At 41.1% G+C, this 13,599-nt stretch overlaps 1 protein-coding gene across 2 annotated transcripts in view; it reads left to right on the top strand.

Annotated features, from left to right (window-relative positions):
- Window positions 1–13,599, top strand: part of LOC117505613 (receptor expression-enhancing protein 3-like) — a 95,062-nt gene that overhangs the window by 67,032 nt on the left and 14,431 nt on the right. For both annotated transcript variants that reach the window (XM_034165195.1, XM_034165196.1), the window contains exon 6: window positions 7,117–7,285. In XM_034165195.1, the coding sequence (XP_034021086.1) occupies window positions 7,117–7,285 (169 nt within the window). The remainder of the gene's footprint in view (window positions 1–7,116; window positions 7,286–13,599) is intronic.

Here is a 13,599-nt window from a genome sequence, read left to right on the forward strand (position 1 = left end):
ATGGCTCCCACAAGCACCACGTCAAGGTGAAACATGCCAGTCAAGATTCAGGCAAATACCAGGTGTGCTTTATTTTTGCCTCTTCATTGATTCTAGAAAACCCCAAATATACAGTGAGGAAAATAAGTATTTGAACACCCTGCGATTTTGCAAGTTCTCCCACTTAGAAATCATGGAGGGGTCTGAAATTTTCATCTTAGTTGCATGTCCACTGTCAGAGACATAATCTAAAAAAAAAATCTGGAAATCACAATGTATGATTTTTTTTTTTAAATAATTTATTTGTATGTTACTGCTGGAAATAAGTATTAGGACACCTGTGAAAATCAATGTTAATATTTGGTACAGTAGCCTTTGTTTGCAATTACAGAGGTCAAACGTTTCCTGTAGTTTTTCACCAGGTTTGCACACACTGCAGCAGGGATTTTGGACCATTCCTCCACACAGATCTTCTCTAGATCAGCCAGGTTACTGGGCTGTCACTGAGAAACACGTCATTTGAGCTCCCTCCAAAGATTTTCTATTGGGTTTAGGTCTGGAGACTGGCTTGGCCACTCCAGAACCTTGACTTGCTTCTTACGGATCCACCCCTTGGTTATCCTGGCTGTGTGCTTCGGGTCATTGTTATGTTGGAAGACCCATCCATGACCCATCTTTAATGCTCTAATTGAGGGAAGGAGGTTGTTCACCAAAATCTTGCAATACATGGCCCCGGTCATCCTCTCCTTAATACAGTGCAGTCGTCCTGTCCCATGTGCAGAAAAACACCCCCAAAGCATGATGCTTCCACCCCCATGCTTCATAGTAGGGACGGTGGTTTTGGGATGGTACTCAGCATTCTTCTTCTTCCAAACACGGCGAGTGGAATAAAGACCAAAAAGTTCTATTTTGGTCTCATCTGACCACAACTTTCTCCCATGACTCCTCTGGATCATCCAAATTGTCATGGGAAAATTTAAGACGGGCCTGGACATGTGCTGATTTAAGCAGGGGAACCGTCCGCGCCATGAATGATTTTAACCCACGACGTATTACCCACAGTAACCTTGAAAACCGTGTTGCCAGCTCTCTTCAGGTCATTGACCAGCTCCTCCGGTGCAGTTCTGGGCTGATTCCTCACCTTTCTTAGGATCATTGATACACCACGAGGTGGGATCTTGCATGGAGCGCCAGTCCGAGGGAGATTGACAGTCATGTTTAGCTTCTTCCATTTTCTAATAATTGCTCCAACAATTGATTTTTTTTTTCACCAAGCTGCTTGGCAATTGCCTCGTAGCCCTTTCCAGCCTTGTGGAGTTCTACAATTTTGTCTCTGGTGTCTTTGGACAGCTCTCTGGTCTTATGCCGCGTTCACAAAGGGCGCGACCAGACGCCACAAATTCGCGTTAGTCGCGTGTTGATGGATGTGCCACCATCGCCCGGTGTGTCGCTCTGCTTTCGCTGTGAAAATTCGCCCCGGTGCGTCATCAAATAGGAGGAGCTTCCATTCCGCTCGCTGGCTCCGGTTGTCAGTCAAGTTAACATGACGGACCTTGATCACACAGAGCGAGTTGTTGTGGAAAGCTGACAAACGTCATGAGACGTTCCTAATTCTGGGAGTATCATTATTTGCTGCTGGATGATGGCCGCTTTCAGTGGTCCTTCTGCCTCTGCAGGATCCAGTTTGAGGACCTCCTGTCCCGTTCACGCGCGCACATGTAAACAATTAAAAAAATAATAATAAAAAAACACCTCAGCTCCCCCTGCTGCGGGGATGCTGCTCGCTCCAAAAACTCTCTCATAATTGTGTTTAGAAACCAGTCACAATTTGTTTTATTATACATCTGTGTAGTTAATTAATAAAATAATCTTTGTGGACGATTCACTCGTGCGCACATGTAAAAAGGAAAAAAAAAACCTCCGCTCCCCCTGCTGCGGGGCTGCTGCTCGCTCCAAAAACTGTCATAATTGTGAAATAAAGGACAAAAGGGACATAAGTCCTGCTCACAGGCTGGCTACCAGAGACAGGACATGTTCACATCCAACTCAGTCAAACTCCAGACATCTCTATGTCACTACATATTCAGTCCCTGATTGGTCATTGCGGCGCGACAAGACGAAAAAGTTCAGATTTTTCAACTTGGGGAGGAGTGCAGCGCAACATGACGTGACGCAATATTGCGCCACAAACGCGCCAATTGCTCAAAATCACTTCACTCGTGTCGCTTCATTCACATCCATTGCGTCGCGCTGTGTGGCTTGGCACCAAAACACGTCCTTCCATAGGGATTACATGGCAACCTGTCGCTGCTGTCACTCGCGTCGAGTCAGGTGTGAACGCGGCATTAGCCATGTTAGTAGTTGGAGTCTTGCTGATTGTGTGGGGTGGACACAACTATTTTTTAACTATTAGAGAAAAAATTACTCATAACCATCCCAAAGACGTATCGTTATCTTTGGCTGCTTTCAGTGATGCCGGTATTTGGTTAGACTCTTTCTCTCCGATTGTTCTGTCTGAGTTATTTTCATTAGTTACTTCATCCAAACCATCAACATGTCTATTAGACCCCATTCCTACCAGGCTGCTCAAGGAAGCCCTACCATTATTTAATGCTTCAATCTTAAATATGATCAGTCTATCTTTATTAGTTGGCTATGTACCACAGGCTTTTAAGGTGGCAGTAATTAAACCATTACTTAAAAAGCCATCACTTGACCCAGCTATCTTAGCTAATTATAGGCCAATCTCCAACCTTCCTTTTCTCTCAAAAATTCTTGAAAGGGTAGTTGTAAAACAGCTAACTGATCATCTGCAGAGGAATGGTCTATTTGAAGAGTTTCAGTCAGGTTTTAGAATTCATCATAGTACAGAAACAGCATTAGTGAAGGTTACAAATGATCTTCTTATGGCCTCAGACAGTGGACTCATCTCTGTGCTTGTTCTGTTAGACCTCAGTGCTGCTTTTGATACTGTTGACCATAAAATTTTATTACAGAGATTAGAGCATGCCATAGGTATTAAAGGCACTGCGCTGCAGTGGTTTGAATCATATTTATCTAATAGATTACAATTTGTTCATGTAAATGGGGAATCTTCTTCACAGACTAAGGTTAATTATGGAGTTCCACAAGGTTCTGTGCTAGGACCAATTTTATTCACTTTATACATGCTTCCCTTAGGCAGTATTATTAGACGGCATTGCTTAAATTTTCATTGTTACGCAGATGATACCCAGCTTTATCTATCCATGAAGCCAGAGGACACACACCAATTAGCTAAACTGCAGGATTGTCTTACAGACATAAAGACATGGATGACCTCTAATTTCCTGCTTTTAAACTCAGATAAAACTGAAGTTATTGTACTTGGCCCCACAAATCTTAGAAACATGGTGTCTAACCAGATCCTTACTCTGGATGGCATTACCCTGACCTCTAGTAATACTGTGAGAAATCTTGGAGTCATTTTTGATCAGGATATGTCATTCAATGCGCATATTAAACAAATATGTAGGACTGCTTTTTTGCATTTACGCAATATCTCTAAAATTGGAAAGGTCTTGTCTCAGAGTGATGCTGAAAAACTAATTCATGCATTTATTTCCTCTAGGCTGGACTATTGTAATTCATTATTATCAGGTTGTCCTAAAAGTTCCCTGAAAAGCCTTCAGTTAATTCAAAATGCTGCAGCTAGAGTACTAATGGGGACTAGAAGGAGAGAGCATATCTCACCCATATTGGCCTCTCTTCATTGGCTTCCTGTTAATTCTAGAATAGAATTTAAAATTCTTCTTCTTACTTATAAGGTTTTGAATAATCAGGTCCCATCTTATCTTAGGGACCTCATAGTACCATATCACCCCAATAGAGCGCTTCGCTCTCAGACTGCAGGCTTACTTGTAGTTCCTAGGGTTTGTAAGAGTAGAATGGGAGGCAGAGCCTTCAGCTTTCAGGCTCCTCTCCTGTGGAACCAGCTCCCAGTTCAGATCAGGGAGACAGACACCCTCTCTACTTTTAAGATTAGGCTTAAAACTTTCCTTTTTGCTAAAGCTTATAGTTAGGGCTGGATCAGGTGACCCTGAACCATCCCTTAGTTATGCTGCTATAGACTTAGACTGCTGGGGAGTTCCCATGATGCGCTGAGTGTTTCTTTCTCTTTTTGCTCTGTATGCACCACTCTGCATTTAATCATTAGTGATTGATCTCTGCTCCCCTCCACAGCATGTCTTTTTCCTGGTTCTCTCCCTCAGCCCCAACCAGTCCCAGCAGAAGACTGCCCCTCCCTGAGCCTGGTTCTGCTGGAGGTTTCTTCCTGTTAAAAGGGAGTTTTTCCTTCCCACTGTCGCCAAGTGCTTGCTCACAGGGGGTCGTTTTGACCGTTGGGGTTTTTCTGTAATTATTGTATGTATTGTATGGCTTTTGCCTTAAAATATAAAGCGCCTTGGGGCAACTGTTTGTTGTGATTTGGCGCTATATAAATAAAATTGATTGATTGATTGACAGTTGTCTTCATGCAGCTAACGACCTCAAATAGGTGCTTCTAATTTGGAATAATAAGTGGAGTGGAAGTGGACTTTTAGATTATGTCTCTCACAGTGGACTTGCACCTAAGATGAAAATTTCAGATCCCTCCATGATTTCTAAGTGGGAGAACTTGCAAAACCGCAGGGTGTTCAAATACTTATTTTCCTCACTGTGTATAAAAAAAACCTTGCACACCAAATTTTCCCTACTGCACATACAGTTGTATGTAAAAGTTTTGGCACTCCTAATGATTTCCATGAGTTTCCTTTATAAATCATTGGTTGTTTCAGTTAAATATATCATATAGTAAAACACACTGATATTTGAGAAGTGAAATGAAGTTTGTAGGATTTACAGAAAGTGTGCAATAATTATTTAAACAAAATTAGGCAGGTGCATAAATTTGGGCTTCCCAACAGAAAAAATCCATCAATATTTAGTAGATCCTCCTTTTGCAGAAATAAACGCAAAATAAACGGTCTCTAAACGCTTCCTATAGCTTCCAGTGAGAGTCTGGATTCTGGTTGAAGGTATTTTGGACCATTCTTCTTTACAAAACATCTCAGGTTTGTTGGTTTCCGAGCATGGACAGCCTTTCTCGGCAACACTCACCAGCTCCTGTTAAAGTTTTCCTCTGCAGGGAACAAACAGTGAGACATTTTTCAGCTGTTGGTGTATCACATGAATCCACATAAAGCTCCTGATTTTTGAAAATGACCTCAGAAAATCCTTTAATTCATGGCTGGAAACACAGTGTTTTAAAGCAAGTCCCTCTGTGTTTTTTCTGCTGCAGGTGCATTTCTCATGCCCTTGCCATGCGCTCTGATCACACAGAAGTGCTGTAATCATTAAACTTTTAAAGCCGTCGCTGTGGTGTGATCATCAGATGACCTGATCAGGGTGATCACACCTGATTAATGCGCTGTTTAAACATTTAAAGTAGACCTGCATTGAAATAAATGTGGTCAGATTTCAGAAAGAAATAGCTGATATGTATTTATAAGACCCTTGTGAATGCAGTAAAGTAAATCTGTAAGCCCAAATTTGTAATTCAGAGGAGAAATCTTCGTTTAAAAATGACAAATTTGCAGCTAAAATTTAGCCCTCTGTGAAAACAGTTTTTACAGCCGTATCATTTCCATGACGTCAGGGACGAGACGACGCGCTCCCGCCTTCAGTCCGATCCCGCATTGAAATTGATTTTACCTGTTAGTAATGTTACTTATACACGTCCTGGTTTCAACATCCAAAAGTAAGCTGCAATGAATGTGCGATACAGATCTGTGTGCTCAGATCAGCAACGACATCGACAGCGGGCGCCGTTCTTCCTCTCCCGCTATCTGCCTCCACTGCGCTTATTAAGTCTGCGGGCTCGTTAACAAGCTTGTTAACCGCCGACGCGGGCCACTCACACTGCCCGTGTCTGCTTTGCAGCCGGTGCTGTGCCAGATTCAGCGCACAACACCTGCATCACCTCTCTGTCTACTGAATGGAGCTGCAGCACACTTGGCACAAGTCCTGAGATTACACTCGCTGGTTTAATGCGAAGCGGCCGGTACACCTGTTGCTGCAAGGACAGACTTCTTGCGGCAAAATCCACAGCACCGCACGTCTTGGCAATTGGAGCCCCAGAGCTCCATGGATGCTGAGAGAGGTTTATATATTTTTAATGACTGGGATTCTTTGCGGGTCTCGCCTCCATATCCCGTGATGGTACTGGAGGCGAAAGACAGTAGATTTTCATTGTGACACGACTCAATCAAACGGGCGTATGAAAAAGTCCCCCAAAATAATTTTCAAGCACAAATAAAAGAAATGTGTACTCACCAAACGTGCCGCAAGACAATATGAAGTTTTAAAAAAAAGTAGATCCTTCCGTATAAGACAAGAAAAAGGTGCAGATGCAAACTGACGTAAATCCACAAATTACAATTGGCGCAATGCATGCTGGGAGAGGGTCTTGTCCGTGACGTCTCGGCTAAATGTTAGCTGTAAATTTGTCATTTTCAAATGAAGATTTCTCCATTGAATGGCAGATCTGGGCTTGCAGATTTAATTTACTACATTCAGAAGGATCTTATGTGTAAATGTAAGTCATTTTTTGTTCAAAAAATCTGACTGCATTTTTTTCAATGCAGGTCTCCTTTAAAGTGCACTGGCTGATCACCACACCGACAGATCACTCGGCACTTCCTTCGCATCATACCTGATCACGGTCGACTGGTACTTTAAAAGTTTAACTCATCACTGTGTTTCATTATTCAGGTCTGTGATGACCTGAAAGCCGCCGTTCAGTGCTTTCAGCTCCGCTGATCAGGAAGCAGCCGCTCTGCGCTTTAAAAGTTAATCTTTAAACTGCAAAACATCAAGTCTCAATGACATTTCTTCATCATTTTGGGTTGATAACGAAATCGGCAGATATATTAGTATCATAAGTTTTTTCACTCCCTAATATCTGCATCATTTCAGACCTTAAAAAAAATCCATATTGGTTGGGCTTTACAAGAAACACGAAACTACAAGTTAAACTCTGTTCAGTGGCTCTGTGGCACCACGTCTGTGTGTTTGGTGTTTGTGGACATGTCTGAGGTGACTGTTCTGTGTGTGTCACAGGGTCAGGATGCCATCACAGAGAAGCTGCGTAGCTTGAGCATGCATGATCTCACGCAGATCGGCGTTCAGCAGGATGAGAGTGGCGGAAACCAGCTCTACCAGTACAACTCCCGTTTGTCCAACCCGGCTGTGCGGAGAACTCAGAGCACCGACACTCCAGATGGAGTTGGTACGTACACTCCTGCACAGTGTCTGCACGGTGCTTCTCAAATCAAATCAGCGCTGTAATATGATGGTATTTATTCCTGAATAAAGTTCTTTTAGCCGAGCTTTCTTGGGCTTTATGTTTTTGGCCGTGCTCAATGGACACATTTTCCTTCAGCTTTCTGTGAGTCAGCAGGTCGACTGGATTTGAGCCGTTCTTAAAGATCCTGTTAAGATTAGATGAAAAAATAATTATGTTTAAATGATGGGTTAAAGTTCTCCGTCACCACGATGGATTTCCGTCATTTGGAAAATTTAATCACACATACGCGTGCGCACGTGATGTCATGCGTGTTTTGGGGCCGAAATATGATACTCTCACTGTTGAAGCAACATCCTATTCTGCATTAATCAAAGAAGCAGCAGTGTCAGCGTGGACTGCAGAGGAAGGGACTGTGTGAATTTTCCTTCCTCTCCGCTCTGTTTACTGCTTGCCATGATGTGACTCAGGCTGATTTGTGATCTGTGAGTAATATTTACCTTTTATATATTAAACCAACCTGTTATGGTCTTCTAAAACAGTTGATAGATGTATTTTTAACTTAAAAACAGGACAGATGCGAATGCATTAGCATGTCTATGGTGTTTTCAATGTTAAAGTTAGCATTAAGCTGTTCGCATCTCAGCACAGTTTGTGCATTTTTCTGTATAATAAATAATTAATGGCTTAGTGTTTGTTGTCGTAAGAGTCAACTGTATTACGAAATGTAATATATATTTTTTTTATTTATATATTAATAATAATAATAGCAACAACAAAAGTAATGATAACTAATATTGCAAAATAACAATATAACAATACATATAACAATTTTAGAGAAACAATCAAAAAGAAACTGATAAAACAAAACACAACAGAAAAGGTAAAACCAACTAACAATGAACATAAATAAATAAATATAGAAATAAATAACTGTTTCCTGTGAACACCTAGTGACTCTTAAACCTCCATTTCATCCATTTTAAGTTTAATGACAATTTGTTTCGGTCAAACCACATCTAAGCTGTGTTTTTACATAAGAAAAAAATAAAATGCATTAAACTGCACATTTGTGTCTTTTTTCATGAAAATAACTTCTTAAAGCTCACATATTATACTTTTGTGGACTCTTGCTGTTATATGTTGTCAGTGGTTGAGATAGTTACTGTACGCATGTAAAAATGCTCATAATCGTGTGAAACCTGATGGAAATCTCTTTGTGGTGTGTCAGTGATGTATGTATGTGCAAAATAAAACAAAACACTACTCCAGGTATGTTTTTGACAAGAATATAGCATCATAACTTCATTACAAGCTCAAACGTTGATGTTGCGTGATAAAGGCCTTTTAATAATAACTCACTTCAAAAAATAATGGCAAAACTCACATGTAAGTAAAAAAAAAAATAGATTAATCGATTACTAAAATAATCGTTAGTTGCAGCCCTAGTTTGTTTTATGAGTAAGAGCATTTTACCGATTAAATGTGAATATGCCAGTTTTGAGTTTCCTCAGTGTGCATGCATTTTCAAAACTGATGACACTGTACTTTGTGCACAGCAGAACAATGCTGTCATGTTGCTTTAGGCCCTAATTTTGTATTTTATTGACTGTACAGTCAGCGACACAGCACCCATTTGGTGCATTCACCGAATTAGAACAAATCAAAATATTACAGAAGACAAAGAATTTTTACTTGACAGTTTGAAGTGAGTTTTCTTTGTTTCAGGGGCTTCATACCCATTAAAATTCACCAGAATATACAAAATTTGACTTGCTTTTTAAAAACTTTTTTGGGGAGACCCCCTCCCCCACCCCCATAATCAATACTGTGTTTTTACTTCACAGATGGACGTGAGTTTTATTTGTTTCAGAGGGCTTCATACCTGTTACAATTCACCAGAATACACAAAATTTGACTTGGTCTTTAAAAAATGTTCTGGGGGGGGGCACCCCCAGACCCCCCAGAATCAAGACTACCCCCCCACCCTTTTATGTACCTTTATGTTCAAGTTTTGCATTCTTTTTATGCTTTGTCTCTCTCTCCTTGGAGGCCATTTAGAATACAACCCCTGGCAAAAATTATGGAATCACCGGCCTCTGAGGATGTTCATTCAGTTGTTTAATTTTGTAGAAAAAAAGCAGATCACAGACATGACACAAAACTAAAGTCATTTCAAATGGCAACTTTCTGGCTTTAAGAAACACTATAAGAAATCAGGAAAAATAATTGTGGCAGTGAGTAACGGTTACATTTTTAGACCAAGCAGAGGGAAAAAAATATGGACTCACTCAATTCTGAGGAATAAATTATGGAATCACCCTGTAAATTTTCATCCCCAAAACTAACACCTGCATCAAATCAGATCTGCTCGTTAGTCTGCATCTAAAAAAGAGTGATCACACCTTGGAGAGCTGTTGCACCAAGTGGTCTGACCTGAATCATGGCTTCAACACAAGAGATGTCAATTGAAACAAAGGAGAGGATTATCAAACTCTTAAAAGAGGGTAAATCATCACGCAATGTTGCAGAAGATGTTGGTTGTTCACAGTCAGCTGTATCTAAACTCTGGACCAAATACAAACAACATGGGAATGTTGTTAAAGGCAAACATACTGGTAGACCAAGGAAGACTGGATGAAAGTCATTCAGTGATGAATCTCGAATCTGCATTGGGAAAGGTGATGATGCTGGAACTTTTGTTTGGTGCCGTTCCAGTGAGATTTATAAAGATGACTGCCTGAAGAGAACATGTAAATTTCCACAGTCATTGATGATATGGGGCTGCATGTCAGGTAAAGGCACTGGGGAGATGGCTGTCATTACATCATCAATAAATGCACAAGTTTACATTGATATTTTGGATACTTTTCTTATCCCATCAATTGAAAGGATGTTTGGGGATGATGAAATCATTTTTCAAGATGATAATGCATCTTGCCATAGAGCAAAAACTGTGAAAACATTCCTTGCAAAAAGACACACAGGGTCAATGTCATGGCCTGCAAATAGTCCGGATCTTAATCCAATTGAAAATCTTTGGTGGAAGTTGAAGAAAATGGTCCATGACAAGGCTCCAACCTGCAAAGCTGATCTGGCAACAGCAATCAGAGAAAGTTGGAGCCACATTGATGAAGAGTACTGTTTGTCACTCATTAAGTCCATGCCTCAGAGACTGCAAGCTGTACTAAAAGCCAGAGGTGGTGCAACAAAATACTAGAGATGTGTTGGAGCGTTCTTTTGTTTTTCATGATTCCATAATTTATTCCTCAGAATTGAGTGAGTCCATATTTTTTTCCCTCTGCTTGGTCTAAAAAAGTAACTGTTACTGACTGCCACAATTTTTTTTTCCTGATTTCTTATAGTGTTTCTTAAAGCCAGAAAGTTGCCATTTGAAATGACTTTAGTTTTGTATCATGTCTGTGATCTGTTTTTTTTTCTACAAAATTAAACAACTGAATGAACATCCTCCGAGGCCGGTGATTCCATAATTATTGCCAGGGGTTGTAGATTTGTATGCTGTATAATGTATTTATTGTATTTATTGAGGAAAAAAGAGTGTGTGCCCCCACTACGCCACATTTTAGGAAATTGCTGGCATTGATTTTTGCCAAGAAAAAATTTCAGTCAGATGAAAATTTATTGCTTTAATCCCTGGTTTAAATATAAGTGAATGGTTGATTGGCTGCACAGTTTGCTCTAAAAACAAATGAAACGCTCCAACCCAACCTCGTGAACTGATCCATCCTCAGAATCCTTCTTCATTCCTTAAAGGTTTGAACCAGTGCCCTCATGACACTCGTGTTCATATAAATCAAGTTATTCAGCCTTTAGATTTTATTTATTTATTTTGTTATCTTTTCACTGGTGTGACACTGACACAATTCTGTAGTTTTGGATACATATGTTTGTGAAAAATACAAATATGAAGCATCCCAGTGCTGAAGTAACTGCTGTGTGCACAGCGCCACCTGCGGGCAGTCCTGTGATACTGTGATCAGTCACAAGCAGAAAACACAAAGAAAACTCTGCCTGCTGGACAGTTGTGCCATGGACACGTGTGGGTCTTACTGTTGGTTCATTGTGAGTTTGTGACTCTGAACCTGCAGCAGGAAGCAGGAACGTGTCTTAAATCCGGATCGCGCGGGCAGACGCGGCGGGATTAGCAGCCTAGATGTTTGTGTGTTCCTGCTGCAGCAGCTGAAGGTTTGGGACGGCTGCCAGCAGACAGAGAGGATGAGATGAGGCTGAGTGAGACGCTGCTGGAATGTCAAACACATCAGACACAGTCAGCCATGGAGATGGGGACCGGGGGGGGTGTAAGGCACGGACGGAGAAGCAGGGAGAGCTGGGAGAGGATGGAGGGAGGCAGCACTAGCATGTCGAGAGGACGGCTCACGTTCTGCATGAGGCGAACAAGGAAGACAAAGATGTCTTCAGCCTCCAGACACCGTCTTTGATGAGACTCGCGACTGTTTTTGTGAATGATTAAAGCCAGAAAATTGATTAGATGAGGTGATCAGTGGTTTTGTTCAGGGTGGACTTTCTTCTTTTACTTATCTTAGTTTCCCTGAAAATCCCACAAAAATAAAATGATCCGCTTGTTAAGTGCTGACGTAATACATCACATGATAAATCTGTTTCCGGGTTCAAAGACCTCCAAGTTTATAATTAAAGTTACGTCTGTATGATCCTTTTAAGGATTTACAGTTTAAGTTTAGTTTGTGTTTTTATTGTGCGCAAACCTCCATCCCTCCACCTCCATTAAATGCATTCGTCTGGTTCTATGGTCAGAACACTTAATAAAAAAAAAATGTCTCTTACTTTACATATTTTATTATGCACAGGTAAAATATACATGTTTGTTAATAAAAAAAATATTTATTACAATAAACAAGACGTTGAAGTGCAAACTTCACTTTCTCCCCGAACGACATGAACAGGAAGCGATCGCAGCTCGCAGCAACTCCCATTGAAAATAACGGAGAAACAACCTGAGCATCTGACATTTTTACATAAAACAAACGCAGTAACAACGTCTAAAAACCCAGTTAATATATCCAGGAGAATTTTAGGCACAATATACAAAAAGTTTTATGTTGCGATGTTAATGCTGTTGTCCATGTGCAGCGGTGTAAGTGCAGCCTGATCAGATCGTCTCAGTTGCAGTTCTCAATGTTAATGACAGCGCGCCTTTTTTGTTTGGAGCTGGGAGTTGAAAATCACATGATGCGTTACGTCACACTTAACAACTGGATTAAAGAGGTTTAGTGCCCCCTCCCCTTTGACCCCACTCTGATAGATGAACAGTGATAAACTTCACATTCTTATGTATTTTACTGATCAAAAAGGAGACGGCTCCTCTGTCCCCTGCTGCTCTCCACCGTCCCTCTTGTGTCTCTATGTTGGACATTTAATAATACAAAGGAACTTCGAGCCCGAACATGTTGCCAATGTCTGATTTAATACAAACTTTATTGAACTGACGTTTGCTAACTTCGGTGACACGAACACAGTGACACTGACTTTTTCAAGCACCTGTCATATGGCATGTAGCTGTTAAAATCTTCACGCTCTGTGATTGGCCAGTCACACACAGCGCCCGCCCCTCCCTGCAGCTGCTCAGACCCGTCTCTCACTCTCACACTCACACACAGACAGGAACTTATCTCTCGCTCTGTGCTTGGCCTGACTCCAGCTCATGTTGCTGCTCTCTTCAGCCTCCTTAGGTTTTCTTCAGCTCGTCTCTATTTCAGTATGATATTTAAAGTTACTTGGTGAACTTGTTTCGGAATGTACGGTGTGCATTTGACAAGACAGATCTGAAAATGGCTCGTCACGTCCACCACTGCCTCCAGTCCGGTTGGGGTTGTTTTTTTTGTTTTTTTTAAAATGCCGTATTCTTGTTCTTAGTTTGGCAGGTGATATAAATTCAGTTCATTTGGAAAACTTTGCTCGTTCTGATATTTGTTCATTTTGAAATGGATGCCTCCAACACATTTCAAAAAAGCTGGGACATCACCTTTCCTTCTAACAACACTCAATAAGCGTTTGGGAACTGAGGACACTAATTGTTGAAGCTTTGTAGGTGGAATTCTTTCCCATTCTTGCTTGATGTACGACTTCAGTTAGGGGTCTCTGTTGTCGTATTTTGCGCTTCATAATGCGCCACACATTTTCAATGGGCGACAGGTCTGGACTGCAGACAGGCCAGTCTAGTACCTGCACTCTTTTTCTTCGAAGCCACGCTGTTGTAACACGTGCAGAATGTGGCTTGGCATTGTCTTGCTGAAATAAGC

Source organism: Thalassophryne amazonica, unplaced genomic scaffold, assembly GCF_902500255.1.
Source record: "Thalassophryne amazonica unplaced genomic scaffold, fThaAma1.1, whole genome shotgun sequence".
NCBI lineage: Eukaryota > Metazoa > Chordata > Actinopteri > Batrachoidiformes > Batrachoididae > Thalassophryne > Thalassophryne amazonica.